The following is a 19,054-nucleotide window of genomic DNA, read 5'->3' as shown; positions in this document are numbered from 1 at the left end:
AATATGATTTTTATCCATCATCCATTCAAAGGATATTACTACCTTAAATATACCTTAATTGGAACAATTTTTAGTTTTCCTTCATTCCTGCTCAAAAATTTTATCATTCTTTTGCTTTACCATAACATATCGAATTATTTTACGATGAATCTGCATCATTTGTACGCTCTAACAATAAAAATGTATAGATTTTATGAGCAAGAAAAATTACAAAAAGAGTAACGTCCTGAAAAAATATATATCTTTCCTTGTTTTTTTTTGTAAGTTTGAAATTGTTACTCTGCTGTAATTTGTGAATAATTATATTGCAAAATAAAGTGTTCTTTCAATATGCATACATTCCCCTATATTCGTATATCTAATGCAATATACTGCTAATTATCTGCGAATTATTCTCAGTTTATAATTAATGGAAACTGAAGAATGGTAATTTTTCCATATGAACGTCAATTTTGTATTGACATTTTGAACAATAGTGCAGTATGAATTGCCAAATCACGTAAAAAATTACTACCTCTCAAATTATAATTTTTTAATTGGTTCGCACAAAGCATGGCGTAATCTATATACCGGGTGAAACATACTCATGGTCACCCCTCTTTTTTTCGTTATTTTACAAGCTATTTTCACAAAATTAAAAATATTGAATATGCTCACAAAGAGGCTCTTTCTGACGTACAGGGAGATTTTTTCCAACTTTTGTTTTTTCCAGAAATAACATCAAAGTTTGATTTTAAAATGAAATACCCTGTATTCTATTATATTTTTTAAATCTACATAATATTCCGAATTCAATGATACCCCATAGTTGACTATTAAATTATGGATTGAAAAGAGGTCAAACGGAGTTAAGTCGGGTGATATTGCAGGCCAACTGACAGAACCATTTGTTCCAAAGCAAACTTGATTTATAGACCATAAGGAGTTCATATGCAGCACACACAATTTTTTCAGCTATACTGTGTGTCAACCGTCATCTGTAAATGATGATTGAATTTTATATGCTGTTTGAAAGTCGTTTTAATTGTATTTATGTTATCGTCCATATTACTGAGGATTTTGTTTGCAGCATATTTTTTTCTGAGTAGGCTACTCTGTGTATCTGTCATTAGTGTCAGTTTTTATATGTAGTTTGAGTTTATATTGTTCAATTTTGGGTTTTATTTGCTGTTTTCATTGCAATCATTTTCCATTAGCCAATTTAAAAAAAACAAATGTGTTACAAATATAAATATTGTTTTAATACTTCTTTTAATAATTCTTCATAATACTTCTATGTTGTGAAAGTTTGTGGACGTGAACCATATTTATTGTTTTTGTATTGTTCAACTTCTGTAGTTTTATTTTTGTTTTTTAATTATGACTTAGCACATGTACTCAATGTACCAAAGTGTCAAATAAATAAATAAATAAATAAATAAATAAATTATCCCCTGAAAAAACAAAGGCGGGCCGCCACTGGTCTTTACCGGCAACTGTGAGTTGGCCAAAGTTGGCTTAACTCTACTCAAGCTTCTCGATCCTTCTAGGTGTCGCGTGCTTTGAGAACACTCCCATCGCCTTCCGAAGACTTCCATCGAGATATATAAGCACTAGCAACAGGCAGAGGCGGCTAGTCTAGTTGAAAGTGCGGTACGAAGTGAGCTAACGAGGCGATAGACATTTGAGAATTAGTTTGAAGTTCAGTTAGTTTTTGTGTTGTATTGGCAGTGTAATAGTGGAAAAAAGTCGAGTTTAACTATACAGTGTGATTGAGATTTGGAAGGCAGTAATTTTTCATGTAATTTCAAGGTCGGCAATTCGTACTACATCCACCTTTCAGTCATTTGTCTGTATCTCTTAAGGGCTAGGTACCATTTGAAATTCTTACTTGTTGGCTGTCGTTGTTTATTATTATTTGGTTGAAAGGGAGATGACTGGTTCTAGATAGAATGCTGTGTTTTGTCTGGTTAACAATTTGAATACTATTTTTTACTAGTGAAATAATTCTTTCAGTATCTTTTAGTTTCCATTAAGGTATAAGTATATTTAAGTAAATTCCAATCTATTCACCTAAATACCAATTTCTCAACATTAGCTCTGCTCTGCTTGTTGAATAATATAAAGGCTTGAGGGCAAGCTCATACATGTGAGCGTATGATTAAATACCAATTATCACAGTAATTAGTACACCCTGAGATGGGTGTATGAATTTATTCACGAGTTAAATAATAATGAAAGTCAAGTAAATCTTTGATTGAAAAATAACTACCACTGACATTTGTTTGCTAATAGTTATAGAAGAATCAATGTCATGGATTTGCATTAATACTAATAAATTCTTGAAAATCACACAGAAAATTCATGGAAAAAATCATACTACATCAGTCATAGTCGATTTCTGTTATTACACTTAAAATGAACGAATTGAGTGTTGCATTTTTGAATTCTCGTAAAGAATACATATTTTTCAAATGGAGAGTGACTTCAAAGAAACACAGTATTTGTATATATACAAGTAGTGCAGCTGGCATGTTAAGCTCATTTAATACTTTAGCTTGGTGTTTTTACCAGTGAGATGAACCTTTAATGTTCAGAAATATACAAAAAATCATTACAAACAAATTTTTAAAGTCACATTCGCACCTTACTCGACATAAAATCAAATGGAATTCAATACAATATGTTCAATAAATTACAAACTTAGTAGTTGGAAAAACTGTTCTGTAGAATTGATTTTTTTGAATGACTACAAGCTTCATGATAGTTTTGATAAAATTTTCATCCTCTTCTAGTGTTTTTTTTTGAGAAAAATTGATCCTGTTCGCAAGTAACCCTTCTTGAAAAAAGCATGGGATCATTTTTCATGATATATTAGTTTGGTATCAAAATTTGAAAGAATCTGACTTTTTATTGCAACCCAATGTACTCAAGTAACAATTACAAATTAATTTTTGCATTACATTTTTAGAAATACTTTTAGAATATAGCGGATCACACTATCTTACCTAACTTCTACTTTCTGAATACTTCAATTCATACCTAAAAACTCTCTTCTGCATGAAAAGAAACCTATCACTCGATTCATTCTAATTCTTTGATTGTTCAATGCACTTTCTTGGTCTTCGATCCGTGATATGTTCTCGTTCACAACCGCAGAACAGTTTTTCCTTTTTCTTCTACAAACAACACGACCATCAATCAAAAAAAAATGACTAACACTTATAACAAAAATATCCGCGTGGAAGCGAATACCTATCAAATGCATAAATTAATATAAATTACGAAATACATTAAATTATGTTATTAACAATTGTCATGTTCCTCATCTCTTTGTTTAACAAATACAGAGTCCCGCAACTGCTACTGAATCACGAAACAAATCAATGGTAGGTATCTAAAATCATCCGAGAAGGGTCTAAAAGAAGAAAGCAATCTTCTAGATATTCTCTTTATAGCCTGATGTGCGATCACCGTTTTTTACAGATAATCGGAGGTAACTGTTCACTCTGCTCAAGATTTTCTTCAGCCATTAGTTGCCATTTGTATTCCGTGCCGCTATAATGGCATTCCTGTTGTTGGAGTCCGTGCCGTAAATTTTTCCCGCTTTCTTTGCCATCGAACCAAGCAGCTCCTGGGAGAGTTTGTGCGCTGATTTCAGAGAGTTGAGCCACTCCTTAAGGCCAATTTCGTCCTTGAAACAAAAATAATTTACTTTACCACATCAAACTGATAACTTAGACACAGTATCAAAGGCTATTTTCCGTTTTTTATTCTACAGTGGTCGGCAGGTTTTTATGCCTGGCGTTTCGTCTACTACTGCGGAAGACATTATTAAAGGCTACCTCATCTTATCTTTGGTCGAATTACCAACGCAGAAACTACAATGCTGAAATTTGTTTCCGGTAGGTGGGCCTGGCTTCTTTGTATAACAATTAACAGACTCTCAGAGAAGTAAGTGAGTAATACACGATAAAACTCAAAATTACGATTTAAGGGTATAAGGAGAGGAAATAGAAATTCAAAAATACACGGATGCTTTCAATAGACAAAAAAGGCAATTAACATTAATAAATTCTTGATACCTGTCCTTAATTGTACACAAACAAGTTCCGGTAATCCAATTAAGAGAAACGAAGCCGCGCTCACCTATGATAATATAAAATCAGAGAAAAATTCCAGCATTGTAGCACTAACTCTAGCACTTCGACCATTACCTCATCGCCTTCGATGTCTACCGCAGTAGTAGACGAAACGTTGGAATGTTTACCTGATGACCGCCCTTTTATGATGGATGTACATTGAGCACTCGAAAAAATTGCATTATTTTGAGTAATCATAATTTGACAGTAACGTCCCTATTATTGAGTACCATTGAAAAGCCTTTTTGAGATTAGCTTATATGCATTTTTCATTTCCCAAACATTTCTATCAGCAATTTTCAAATTTATCACACTGTATATATTGAATAATTACGACATTTACCTTTTGATCGATCGGAGTAAACAACTGCGATAAGGAAGACGATCTGGGAAACGGGATACAAGCAGATCTGTTTAAATGTTATGTTCGTGAATCTGAATGATAAATAATTGCATAATCAATGCAACCAGACGAGTTTATGCAATTGGAAAGTGCCAAGTGAATTTACTTCTAATATATACAAAGCCGCGTGAAAAATCTAATGTTTATTTTGAACATGAATTTCACGTGATACGAAAATAATAACACATGTTTCATGATGGATTGTTTCAATATTTCAGCAGTCAAGTCTGAACTTACTTGATTATTATGAAATATACCAGGCCAAAACTATTTTGAATACACACGGTTGTATAACTTTGAATTACCGGAATTCCATAAATATCGGAGGCACACTTTTCAATTACAAGTGAAATCTAGCGATTAAGAAGTCAACTAGAGCCCTGAAAATTTTTCCAGAAGTATATTTCCAAAAACATGAAGATACTGGCCAGTATGGCCACTTAAAAAAACAAAGTATTCATTATACAGCGATTTGTCAAGAAATATCTTCGGTTTGATAAAAATCACTCATGATGCACTGTTTGGAACCTTTGGTGTAGTAATGAGTATTACTGGAATTTTTTCCCAACACCAAATCGTTATTTTTAACACCTCGACACGTGTTTCGATCACCAAGTGATCATCTTCAAAGAGGAAGATTAAAACTAGAAACTAATGCAAAGCTAACCCTATTTATGCTATATCGATATCCCATACAGGTAAACCATCATGGTGTACCACCCATACAGGTATACCAACCTAAATTAATCGTAAAATTGTAAAATAAAAACTTCTATCCACTTTTCAACAATAAATCAATGAAAACTGCCATCACCAATTTCTGAAACAAGGAACTAAGACTAAATTTTACTGTTGATCAATTTTTGTATCCTTTCGATATGACTTTATTTCTCATACCTACCCAATGTAGTTATCTGCTCAATGAACAGTGTACGAGATCTGTTCAAAAAATGAAGTGGATGTTCGAACATATGTGCACCCTTTCAGATGTTTAGCATGATGAGTTTGTTGGTGAGAGGCATAAAAGTTAAAATATTTTGCCTGTTCGGAGATTTTCAGCTATCGAAAAAAAATGAATCAAAGAAATTGCTTCAAATTTTTTGTAAAAAAGTAAATAGGTACTCAAAAACACTTGAAATGTTGACAGTGGCATACGGTGATTGTACTCTGAGTCAGAAAAATGTTTACAAGTGGCATAAGCTTTTCACAGGTCAAGAATATGTAAATGACGTGCCACATGGCACATGGCAGAAGGGTCAATAAGGAGTATTATCTTGAAGTTATGTGAAGAAAACGTCCGGGATCGTGGAAAATAATTTATAGCTTATGGGGAATGTTCCTCCTGACGAAAATCAAGTAGTTTTCATAAAAGAGCTCTAAAACAACGCATCCTAAACTCATCATTTCAACCTTTTTCTTTAAAAAATTATTTAAATGCTTAAAAGAGAGGAATGAAATAATGCATTCAACATTTAAAGGGATTCGTTTCTATAATAATAATATATTCTTTCATATATTTACATATACAACAATGGTACATAAAAACATTGAAAGAAAAGACGTCAAAATAAAAAACAATTTTTTCCTTTGTATCATACGGTTCCAGATTCAACAGAACATTGCTCTGCTGGGCCTCCTGTGTTTCTTTTTCTGTAAAAAATCTCCACCTAGTTGGTTCAGATAATCTTTGTGTTTTGTGAAATCAAATCTAATACCTACTCCGCTAGGAGTCCGGTTTGTACATTTCATCCTTTTTCGATAGTGGTGCTGTCACTACATATCTTCGTAGTCGATCTTCTGTGGTTGGGATCTCTTTCACATTTACTTCATTATTATAACCTGGTTTATTGGTAATATAGTCTTTTATTTTTTCTTCTGTTGCAGCCCTCTTCACTCTGTATAAATAAAGCCATACTTTTCGCTCTGGTCCTGAGAACTCGGAAATATCATCGCTAGGGCCTGTGCCAATATTCTTTTTGTATACTCTATTTTGTTTGTTTCGTTTTCGATATTTGACTTCCACGAAATTATCATTGTTGTCATTTGGATTATTATTGTTTACGCTTGTTTTGGCGGCAATATGTCCATAGGTTGTCTTTTGTGGTATTTTTTTAGGTGAGCCATCTGCTCGCGAGGTACTAAATCACTTCGTTGGACTTTGCATTGATGTTGAGTTTATTTTATTCCAGCTTTCTATATCTGGGTTATTTTCATGTGACGTTCCTTGTCCAGCATGCGAATTGTTTATGTTCGGTTTTTTCACAGCATATCACACTTTGTTTTCCGATAATACCTTCAATTGTTGGTTTCTTTTCGCACAACTTTTATGATAAATCGCGAAACAGTTTATACAAACTTTTACTCCACATTTTTTGTTCTCACAGCACTTCATAAAGTGTTCAATCTCCGCTTTTTCAGAGCTGTCCGACAATACATCATCATTGTCGGCCATCTTGTCTATTCGTTTCTATTTCACCATTTGGCAACATTTTGTGCACCTAACCTATCTTCCTCTATATAAATAAATAATAAAACAAGTGTTGTTTATGTAGCTTGTGGAGGTGGTATTGAACTATAATTTATATTTTGCCTTAATTGTTGATTTTTAAAGATAATTTTCCTTTTTTAAAGTAGAATATCTAGGTACGTATAAATTATTTCAACTTGATATAGGCCCTGTTGCCAATATGTGAATTAGAAACAAGTCCCTTTAAAAATTAAAACCCAACATTTGAAACATCAATTTGAATACTTTTCGAAGTGAATTTGAAAAACTCATGAATTGAACTCATCTTCATTTTGTTCAAACTTGCATTTGCTGTAATAACCCAAATTGAGGAACATTCCCCATTTTTGATCAAAAACAACACCATAATCATGCCTCAACCATCGTATTCACCAGATTTGGCCCCCTGCGGCTTTTTCCTGTTCCTAAGATTGAAGAGACCCATGAAAGGACGGCGTTTGATGAATGAATGAATTTGAGAAAAATGAAAATTCGCTTTTTTTTTAACAGACCTCTTATCATTCCAAAAAAAAAAAACAAAAAACCGAATATTGCTCATGTTCAAAAGGACTTACCAGATTCGTTAGGACAATTTTTCCGTCTCTCATCCTTACAACTATACAGTTTTCATTTTTGACTTGAACCAAATCCTGACTGACTTCTTCGATTTGATCCATGAATACTAACTCTGGTTTCGCTGAATCTGGATGTAATTCCAGTCGATTCGGGTATAACTTCGCGTACCTCATTTGCCAACTGGACGTCCACGGTCCTCCTAATTTTTTTATGTACCCATGTAATATGCAGTCTGATTCTGAAAAAATAATGATTCATAACTTGGGTGAGACAAAACATCTTCAATGTGAGATTTACACTCATAATAAAGTGGGAATCTCTCATTAAAGGGTGTTTTTTGAATACGTTATAATGGATTTTCATTAAATATCAGTCATGTCTTTTATTTTTTACCTTTCTCGTCTAAATCATATAATTTCTTTTGTTTGGCCCTCTTTTTGTGTTCCGTTTTATCAGCCTCAAAATTAACCGTTTCAAATACTGTTTCTGCCACTTCGTTCTGCCACCGCTCAGATATCACAAGTGGAAAATTTTTGTACAGTTCCTGATCAGCATCTGTCAACTACGAAAAAACAATAAATGAAATATTTTCCAACAGCCACAATTTTCAAAAATTTTTCCAGTCAAAATTACCGAGTCAACAATTCTAGGGATATTTGACAAACTTATAATATGACTCTGTATGTGTCCACTGTCGCAATCAGGATGTGTTTCTGCGCAGGATGCGAGTTATTGTTATTTTCAAGTCTTGAAGCAGAATAACAATCATCAAAATCAAGGAAAACTCTAAACCGTTTACTGATGAATTAAAACATTTACTAAAGACCAGAGATGAATTTTCCCATAAGCAAAAAGTTGCTCCTTATAATTAATCAATATTTTTTTCAGAACAGTATGAACATTATAATTGATTTCAAAATCTGTATCGCGGATATATCAGAAAATAAATATTTCAAAATGGAATCTGGATTTTATTTCGAAATATTTATTTTCTTGTACATATGTATCTCTCCTTCATACGGTCTTCAGAAACGGCTAGGCAAATTGTTCTTGAAAATTATTGATATATTAATTAACATTCAAAGTGAAACTGATAATAAAGAAACATGTTCCCTTCTATCAATGATTCTGTGGATTTTTCCTCTAAATTTTACTGCAGAATGATTTTTGTGTGAGGGTAAAACCTATTCTTAATTGGTTTCAGAATTACTTGTACAGAAAACCGTATGCACGCATAGAAAATCAACAGAGCAGAACTGAGAGGATATCTTGGCGAGTTCCGCAAGGATCTATTCTTGGCCCTGTTCTGTTCCTCATCTATCGATGCTTTACTACAGGAAAAGTATAAAATTATTGTACAGATATCGTTAAACATTATAACAACATGTATACATCTGTTCCGCTTCGAATTGATCATTTATTATTTTGAAAACGATACCTTGATTCCTTTGGTGTCTTCTTCATCGAAAGAGCCGATATCGAAGGCATCAGCCGCATTGACCTCTCCTCTTGGCGGAATGAGAGGAGGTGTGTATTTTTGCAAGTATACCTGCTGCCAATCAATACCAGCGAAAAATGGGTGTTCCTTTACCTCTTCTGAACTAAAATTATAATTATAGGTAATTATAGATAAATATAGGTAATTAAATTATAACTGAAGGTCAAATTTCCGTTCTATAATCCTGCTTATAGTTTTATAATTCAGTAGCAGAAAAAGATTCAATGGTATTCAGAAGCAAGTATACCTGCTGCGAATAAACACCAGTAAAAATGAGTATACCTTCACTTGTTCTGAACTGAAATTATAATTATAGGCAAATATAGGTAATAATAGTTGATGATATTATAATTAAAGGTCAAATTTATGTTTTATAACCCTGTTCATAGTTTAATGAAAAGCAGAAAAAGACTAAGTGGTATTCAGAAGCAAGTTTACCTGCTGCCAATCAATATCAACAATAAATGGGTGTTCTGTTCCTAAACCTCTTCTGAACTGAAATTCAAACTATAGGTAATAATGGGTAAATGTAGGTAATTATAAGTAATGAAATTATAATTGAAGGTCAAATTTCCGTTCTATAATCCTGTTCATAGTGTTATGATTCACTAACAGAAAAAGATTCAATGGTATTCAGAAGAAAGTATACCTTCTGCCAATAAATACCAGCAAACAATAAGTATACCTTCACCTGTTCTGAACTGAAATTATAATTATAGGTAAATATAGGCATTAACAGTTAATGAAATTATAATTAAAGGTCAAATTTCTGTTTTATAACCCTGTTCATAGTTTAATGATTCACTAGCAGAAGAAGACTAAGTGGTATTCAGAAGCAAGTATACCTGCTACTAATCAATATCAGTAAAAAATGTGTGTCCTGTTTCTTCACCTCTTCTGAACAGAAATTTAAATTATAGGTAATTATGGGTAAATATAGGTAATGAAATTATAATTATAGGTCAAATCTTCGTCCTGTTCATGATTTAGTGATTTACTAGCAGAAAAAGATTCAATGGTATTAGTCTCTTTACTTTTGAATATATCATAGATTTTAGTATTGTCAGTTGCAACGTGTAACCAGATATATGAAACAGTACCGAAAAGTTGAGTCCTTCCTTGGCAAATCGAAACACTAGGCTTACGTCACAATTTTTCCCGAATATACAGATATACTTAGTGGTAACCCCAGAAGGTATGTTGGATTTTCAACAGCAATGACTTGTTAATTGAAAAGGATGACTTAATACTGATTGCTCAGGATACTCACCCATTTCCCTTACATCCTAACCTCTTATCAATATCCCTCTGTAACAGTCCTTCTAGAAGCAATTTCAGTTCTTTGCTAAATGAATCAGGTAATTCGACATTCTGAAAATGATAATTTAATTAGCGGTTTTGAGCTGGACCATCCTAGAGATGTAAGCACTGACCTGAACTCTGATAGCTAATTGATGACAAAACTTACCATGGTTAAAGTCATTCTATCTATCTCGTGTTTATCTTTGGTTTTATGTTGGCGGAATGGCGAGTGACCTTTGAGTAATTTGTACAACATACAGCCGAAGCTGAACCAATCCGCACTTGAGTCGTAGGGTGTACCTTTCGATAATACTTCTGGTGCCATGTAACCATGAGTTCCTCTGGAAAAATAAAAGAATAACACTTCTTTTGAGAAACATTCTCGTAGACAGTCGGATGTTGAAGGAAGACATTGTTTGTGTGAAATTTGCTGCAAAATTGTGTTGCAAGTACAGTGACCTATCCCTTTCATTATTCATTGTTCTATACAGTGCATTTTTTTAATGCCCCCTCCCTTTTATTTTTTGAACGGGTCAACTCAAAAAATTGACATTTGGGGCAATGAAATTATTGCATGAACACTTTATTTTGAAACGAACTTGACAGATGAAATTTTCAAGATGGCGACTGGGCGCCACCTGGAAAAAAATTAAATGGAAAGGAGGACTGAAATCGTCGAAGCGAATCCTAATTAATTCGATATGGATATTGTATTTCAACAAGATGGAGCACCACGACATTATTCGAAACGAGTAAAAATTCATTTGGATACTACTTTTCCCGGTCGTTGGATTGGTCGTCGAGTTCCTACAGAATGGCCAGCCCGCTCGCCAGATTTGACACCTTTGGACTTTTTTATGGGGCTATTTGAAGCAAAAGGTGTACGAAACTGAACCTGCTTCAATATTGGATATACGGCAGAGAATAATAAATATTTGTAGAGATATTGACGTTACTGTGTTCGAAAATGTTCGGCGTGAAATATCGGGGAGGCTGTTCATATGTCAAGAAGTTCAAGGCAACCATTTCAAGCATCTTCTGAACCGACCTCAAGCTTTTTACCTCATATTATGTAGTAGTTGAAGATATTGACTTCATATTCTAGGGTTGTGAAGGAACATCAAAACGATGTATCACAAGACCCTCCCTTTCAATTCAATTTTTTTTCAAGATGGCGACTGGGAACCGTCTTGAAAGTTTCATCTGTCAATTTTACTGTAAAATAAAGTATTCATGCGTTCATTTCATTATCCCAAATTTCAATTTTTTGACTTGACCCATTCAAAAAATAAAAGGGGGGGCATTAAAGGAAAGCTCTGTATAACAGAAAAATAGTGAATTTCGGAAAAAAGGTATAATATTTTCTATAACCTAATCTTCAATCGGCGATATAAAATTTTCAACTGGTTCACAAGACATTTTTGAAAAAAAGAATAGAAGTAATCCAAAGACAGAGCTTGAAATTCACCTTACTTTCAGTAAATTTTGTCAAAACTATCAGGTTGTATAAAAAGTTTTGCCCTCTTTCAAAAGATTTCTTTAAACTGTAATATCTCAGTGAATCCTTATTCAATTAAATCGAAATAAGCGCCATTTGGATCAGTGACGGGTCTCTGTCGACTTCTTGCAGCTTGTGGCCATGTTTGTAGAAGTCTCCGTCACCATAAAAATTGTAAGTTCAGAATTCGAAGAAGAAGAAGTCGACATAGGCCGTTTTTACCTGATCTTGACTGACAAAGGTTCTATTGGGGAGAAATACAGACAAAACCTTTGAAACACCTTAATACTTTAAAGTCTCCCATCGACAAGACGGCTTCAATTTTTGATAAATCTGAAACGTTTGAGACGCGAAAAAAATGAAGGTACTGGATGCAGCAAAATTTTATTAATTTTTCTAGTCTATAACTTCAATTTTATTTATGAAGAATGGAAAACTCCCCAACAACAAAGAAGTGATAATATAACATATCGTAATAAATCGGACAAAAATTCATCTCAATGATCGTACTCAATTTCATTAACTAATTTATAAACAGCAAATCCGAAATTTTCTAAATGACATTGTTTTCGAACGAATTCATGTTTAACTGAATCAAATGTCAGAAAAATTTGGATTATTAGTTGAATAAAATACGACTGTTTTCACTTTAAAAATCATAATTATTACTTACACACTAGCATGGGGTTTTTTCTTGGAAAAATCACAGGCTAAACCTAAATCGGATATTCGAACATGTCCGTGTTCGTCTAATAAAATATTTGCAGGTTTTAAATCTCTATATACAATATATCTCCTATGCATATGTTCTAAGCCTGGAAATAAAAAAAAGGTATTATGAGTAGGATATTAAAAAGTAGTGTCCGTTATTCAAATTTTTAATATACAAAAGTTTGTTTCAAAGAACTGACATACTAAAGGGTTATTTCATAATAGTCACTCCATAATTTCTCTCAGCCTAGGAGTTCCCGACAAAATCTCCAAGTTAATAAATATATTATTGAAGGAATATGCACCCCCACTCTTATGAGTGGACCTCAACCTACTAATAGGCACTTCAGCAAACTTGTCATCTGACCTACTGCGGTCGAAAGCCAGCCTTTAGGTGCTTTCACTTTCTAATCTAGTAATGCGAGTCACCAACCACTCGCAGGGTATTTATAGTGTTTATATTATTGCACTGTTGGCCCTCCCGATAAACCACCTCTGAACGTGCCTTCCAACTGTGAACCCCAATAGTTCGAATAATTTCACCGAGGTGTTAAGTTAGGTTAATTCTAAAATGAGTGGGCCTATTCGACCCTCCACCGCAACCCGCAAGGGTTTATTGTGGCTCACACCATTTCACACTCGGCCAAATAAACCCAGGTTCTCAACGAAGCCGATTAGTTTGTATGGTGAGTGGTCTTTCAGGTCAGATGGAAAGAGTACGGCTCTGCCGAACTCTAAGAACCTGATTCGGTCCCAAGCGGGGCAGGCACAAAGTATATGCTCTGCTGTTTCATCATTTTCCAAACAGAGGCGACATACACTGTCTTACGACAGTCCAAATGACAGTGACCTGTAAGAAGGCCTGTTAGACATCGTTGTTCATCACTACTGTAGTCCAACAACTGTTTTGGTATCAAGCTTCGGAGGGTGAATAAACGCCATGGAGTGAGCCAGTCCTGGAAGATTCTGCCAGAAGTCCATAAATCTTCTTACCATCCAGGTGTTCAAAGTTTGTTTGGCAAAGCCTGAAGCGATGCTAATGACAGGTTCTGCAGCACCCTTCTTTGCAAGGAAGTCAGCAGTTTTTTAATGTTTATGTTCATAATAGTGCGTTACTTTTTTGTTGTTATTATTAACTATTTTTAAATCATACGTGACATGCCGTTGTGGCTGGATAAAAGTTTGTGTTTATTTTTTAAACACCTTCGTTTGATAGGTAGGAATGTAGCTATGTAGCTATGAATAAGTATGTACTAGTAATATTAGTTATTTTGTTATTAGTTTATTATTGGTACCTATGTATTATGTATTACCAGTTAAATAGTAAAATAAATACATATAATGATAAATTAACTGTGGATTATTTCATTTACGTTGCGTTACGTGGCTTCCTTGTGGGTAGCTCGCTGTTTATTCCAAAATTAACAAAGTAGCTCAACACATTGAAGAGGTTGGCGATCATTGCATTACATGTTGGATATGGTGGAAGACCAAGGACCTTGGTCCAAAGTAGAATAATTCCCATTATTCTTTTTATATTTACCAAAATTTATTTTTGTTTGTGCATACCCTAACGGGCATAAGCATTCAGCCAATATTTGGATAACTAAGTAAGAAAATTAATATATTATAGCTTTCATGTCTCGAAAGTTGGGAAATTTTGCTGGTGGCTTTGGGAAAATTTGGATTCCCCTTCCCCCCCCCCCTTGGTATTGTACCACATAACAATAATCAATTTTCTCCATTTTCACAAATTCACCGAAAACGTTCTCTATTGATGACTACCAAACAAATACTAAACAACGCAGCGTCTTCAAACTTGAAACATATACTTTATAGATTGTGTACTTAGTAGTACCGCGATATTTTTCGAACAACTACCGCCATCTCTAAGTAAGACAGGGTACTCCTGTGGCCACCCCGGTAGAAACCTGCACAGCACGGTCAAAAAACCCGGAAAGGAGCTTTCACAAAATCGAAGAGTTTGCCTCATTCAAGTTTTATTTATATGAGGTAAATTGTGCTTTCCTAAATTTCTTGACATTCCAGCTCGGAAATGTTTCACATCATTTTTTACAGAGTCTCTCCCAAGCAGTTTTCTATTTTATTTTATTGAAACATTCAGTCATATGATTCTTGGGCAAAAAATAAATATTTGACAACGTTTCTGAAGTCATAAATCGAACAGGACGAATACAAATTATCTCTAAGAAGGGAAAGACAAAAGTACCTTCTCGAGGTGACATCTGTTGAATATCACTCTGCATGCAAATTAGTTCTTGAACTGAACAGCGGGACGAAAGAGAAAACAATCAAGTGAAATACAAGTACATGGAACGAACTTTCAAAACACAATCGAACAGCGAACAACACTCACCTAATATAACTTCCGCAGCGTAAAACTTCATTTCGGACTCATTGAAAACTCCGTGCTGACTAAGGTGATAATGTAGGTCTCCACCGTTCATCAGATCGAGTATAAAACACAATTTGTCGGGCGTGTGGAAAGCGTACGTCATACAAACGATGAAAGGGCAGTCTTGTCCTGTACTAACTAACGACAACATGATCCTCTCGTTCAGGGCCAAGGTCTCGCCCTGTTTCATTTTTATTCTCTTCTTGTCTAGGCATTTCATGGCGTACATTTTTCCGGTGTCGGCTTTCCGGCAGCCGTACACCTCCCCGAAACCCCCCCTTCCGATTATCCTATGGACGCTGAAGTCGTTCATTGTTAACTGAAAATGAGAATATAATCAAAAATAAAATTCAATTTTAATATTGTTGTAAATTATCCCATGAAATAAATGACGCCGGCCGCCGCTGGTATTCGCCAGTCGACTGTGACTCGGCCAATGTAACGTTCAAATCCACTTGCGTTTCGCGATCATTCGAGGTGTCGCGTCGCTTCAAAAAACGTCCAAAGACTTCCCTACCGGCTTCTAGAGACTTCCGTTACGATATATAAACACTACCAACAGGCAGATCGGGGAAGTCTAGTTGAAAGTGTGGTACGAAGTGATCTAATGAGGCGACAGACATTGAAGTACCAGTCTAAAGTTTCAGTTAAAGTGGTTTGTGTTGTATTGTCAGAGTAACAGTGAAATAAAGTTGAGTCTAATTTGTAGTGTAGGGGAGAGGGTAGCTAGTTGTAACAATTTGTGGTCTCTTGGCTATGAAAGCTTACTTGTTTGGTATTTAGGAAATCTTGCAGTACTATTCCAATTGACTATCGATTTCAAATAAAATTTTAATCAAACCTGTAACGACTTCTTGCAGAAACGGGTTTGAAGGAAAACTGACGAGTGTTACAACTTACCCCCCATTGGGGGTAGTTGTAACGGGCTGGGGGCAAATTGTAATATTAGGAATTTAAAACCATTATTATATTTTATAAAGATTCATTTTTAATGTAACAGAAAAATATTAAAAAGTTAACAAATAACATGTTCTTCCTTTACTTGAACTATTTACAAATTTTAGGCTTACAGCTATTTATAATCTTAACTACTTCAGTAATCAGACTTTTGATTAATTTAGCGTATTTAACTTTCAAATTTTCAAGTTTTATTCGTAATCAAATACATGCACGATATATCCAATACGTTCGTTTCATATCTTAAGAGCCTCAACTATCCCGATCAACTTCGCTTTACGGTTATCCAAAATTATTTTGTAAACTTTTATGATGATTTCGGACAATATATAAATGGTGGAATAATATTTGATATTCAAAATAAATCATACTGCATTTATAAAATAACGTGCATAGTAAATTATTTGTAATTGATTGTATTAATTATTATAAATCTAGTGACAATTCAAAAATACAAAAAATACATTTCATAAAAGCGTGGAAGAGAAATTTTGCTGTACCTCAAAATAGTTTTTCTTCAAACGAATAAATTTTGATAGTAACTTTGCATGACGAAATCATTTTTTATTATAAAAAATGGTAGTTGAATTAAAATAGTTAAAATCTAGTTGAACTGGAAGCAGAACCTACTTGAAAACCTGAACATTTCAATTTCCATTCTGAAGTACAACTTCAAATTGTTTCCTTGCCAATTTGCAAAATTTGATGGGGTCTTCATCATTAATTTGTTGATCGGTGTTCATATTCCATACATCAATCAAGAGGACATCAATTGAGAAACTTTGTTTTAATATAATTTCCCGTTGATTATATCAATGCAAATACTCAGGGTTCAGATGAGAATTTCTATAATTACCTTGATATTTTCAAATTGTGGGTGGCCAAAAAACAATAGAGAAAAACCAGAAACATATGCGGATTATTTTCAATACTAATAGCTATAAATGAACTCACCTGTATATTCAATTCTAAATTTTTCCATTGACAAAACCTAGTATATTTTTCACTGAAACAAAAGAAAGTATCAGTAAGGTGTGTTCAATGTTATTCGATGTTTGAAAATTTATTTCTTGAGCAACATTATAAAGTATATCAGGTAATTGGGTTGAAGTCAAATATATTAAGAAAATTCCAACTAAACCACGATGTGTTTAAAAGTTATCAAACAACTAATAAACGAGAAATAGTATAATCACTTCGGAAAAGAAAACACTTGAATTTCGAATGGCAAGTAATGTTCTGTGGAGTTTCAATGAAAATATAGACCTAATTGAAAAACATATATAATAGCGAGTATTAATTTAACGAACTGGCGAAGGAATTTGATTATTTGGCGAACAAAATGGGATAACAAATTGGCGGAGGCGCTTGAAATGGCGGATGCTGCGGTAACAAATAGGACTGAAAAATATGTGAAACATGAAATTAAATGAGTTGTAGATAATTTTAAGTCGTTGAACATTCTGATTCCGACATCATACATTAGGTATAGAAGATTGTGCGCCACAAATAGAAATTATTTTTGTACACATTAGGTTCGGATTCATGTATGAGCTTTTTCCTATAAAAAAACTCTAAAAAGCCCTAACTCAGGACGCAATACCCATAAAGCCTGTTACGTGTGAATTTTTTAGTCAGATTAAATAGAGTTATGATGCACTATTTGGCACCTTTGGTATAATGAATATTACTGGAGTTTTATTCCAACACCAAACCGTTATTTTCAAGACCTCGACACGTGTTTGGATCACCAAGTAATCATCTTCCGCTTGAAGGTGGCTAAAATAAATCATATTATTGGACACCTTTAATGGATAGGATGAGAATCTTTTTGACAATTACCTATATAAACTTTCAAAAAAAAAGTATTTGAAATATTGTGCTATTACCCGAAAAAAAAACGCCGGTCGTCGCTGGTCTTTACCGGTCGACTGCGACTTGGCCAAGGTCGCTCTCAACTCTACTTGTGTTTCTTGATAGTTCTAGGTGTCGCGTCGCTTCGAGAACAACCACATAGGCTTTCGAAGACTTCCATCGAGATACATAATCACTACCAACAGGCAGATGGGGATAGTCTAGTTGAAAGTGCGGTACGACGGCGATAGACACTTGAGTATGAAGTTCAGTTGAAGTTTTTCAAATACTTTTTGTCCAGAATTACTAATTTTAAAAGGCTACGTTTTCCAAAATAATAGAGCTACAAAAACATACGATACGATAGAAACAGTGTTAGGACGGAAATGTATTTAAACTTTGTATCCCGAAAGATGACAACCACATCGAACTATGATCAAGTTATTGGATCGAAATCTCACCTAGTTTGGTTCATTTGAAAAGCCGGGGAAAAATATGGAGACAGAATGGACCAGGAAACTAAAGAAAATTTGATAAAGACATTCCAAAAAAACCGGTTTAAAATGTTACAAAATATCTCAAAAATTTCATGCATGTGATTCCGAAAGGCGATTACAATTTTGTAATTGGCTAATGAAAAGACCTGATAATTTGGACAGATGAAAGCACTCTTACGAATTGTGTGATATTCAACCGAAATAATGAACACATTTGGATCATATACAACCTCAGGCAGTTCCGAGAAATTCGACCTCAAGTGCAATTTAGTATTAACGTGTGGCAGGAATTTACAAAGATAGAATTTTGGGTCATTTATTTGACGGAATTTTGAATAGAGAAACCTAAACACCAGTTTTGAATATCGATTTTCGAAGACTATTTCCGGAAGACGAAACGTCGAACAGGAAATCTGAAAAAACCATTATGTAGCAGGTAAAAAGTGGCCATGTGGAAGTGCAATTTATTTTCGAATCATTCGAAAAATAAAGCCAGAAAAAAATGAAACCACTTTCCGAAATTTCTGTTTTTTCCGGATATCTCCGAATATACTCGGAATTTCAGCACTTTCTCAAAGACATATTGTTAGTCAAGTAAATGCGCAACTTTTTACCCAATTTAACCGCCTTTGTATCTCTCATAGTCTCCGATTTCCAATGGTGAGGATCGAATTTGAAACACCCTGTAGTAAATAATTGAAGATGAAAAAATTAT

The 19,054-nt window shown here is 34.1% G+C and overlaps 2 protein-coding genes across 2 annotated transcripts in view; one reads left to right on the top strand and one right to left on the bottom strand.

Moving 5' to 3' along the window:
- Window positions 1-19,054, top strand: part of LOC111505068 (dynein regulatory complex subunit 3) — a 111,430-nt gene that overhangs the window by 52,812 nt on the left and 39,564 nt on the right. The gene's annotated exons all lie outside the window — the stretch shown is intronic.
- The window catches only part of Gprk1 (G protein-coupled receptor kinase 1), a 184,305-nt gene continuing 166,673 nt past the window's right edge, over window positions 1,423-19,054 (bottom strand). The window contains exons 7-15 of the mRNA XM_074171556.1: window positions 16,943-16,994; window positions 14,993-15,350; window positions 12,578-12,719; window positions 10,573-10,747; window positions 10,375-10,475; window positions 9,045-9,207; window positions 8,000-8,168; window positions 7,606-7,844; window positions 1,423-3,673 (exon numbers count right to left, since the gene is read on the bottom strand). Of these exons, the coding sequence (XP_074027657.1) occupies window positions 3,512-3,673; window positions 7,606-7,844; window positions 8,000-8,168; window positions 9,045-9,207; window positions 10,375-10,475; window positions 10,573-10,747; window positions 12,578-12,719; window positions 14,993-15,350; window positions 16,943-16,994 (1,561 nt within the window). The 3' untranslated portion in view covers window positions 1,423-3,511. The remainder of the gene's footprint in view (window positions 3,674-7,605; window positions 7,845-7,999; window positions 8,169-9,044; window positions 9,208-10,374; window positions 10,476-10,572; window positions 10,748-12,577; window positions 12,720-14,992; window positions 15,351-16,942; window positions 16,995-19,054) is intronic.

Source organism: Leptinotarsa decemlineata, unplaced genomic scaffold (genome assembly GCF_025532065.1).
Source record: "Leptinotarsa decemlineata unplaced genomic scaffold, Ldec_3_MD MMD2_tig00000010_RagTag_RagTag, whole genome shotgun sequence".
NCBI lineage: Eukaryota > Metazoa > Arthropoda > Insecta > Coleoptera > Chrysomelidae > Leptinotarsa > Leptinotarsa decemlineata.
This window is presented reverse-complemented; position numbering and strand designations above follow the sequence as displayed.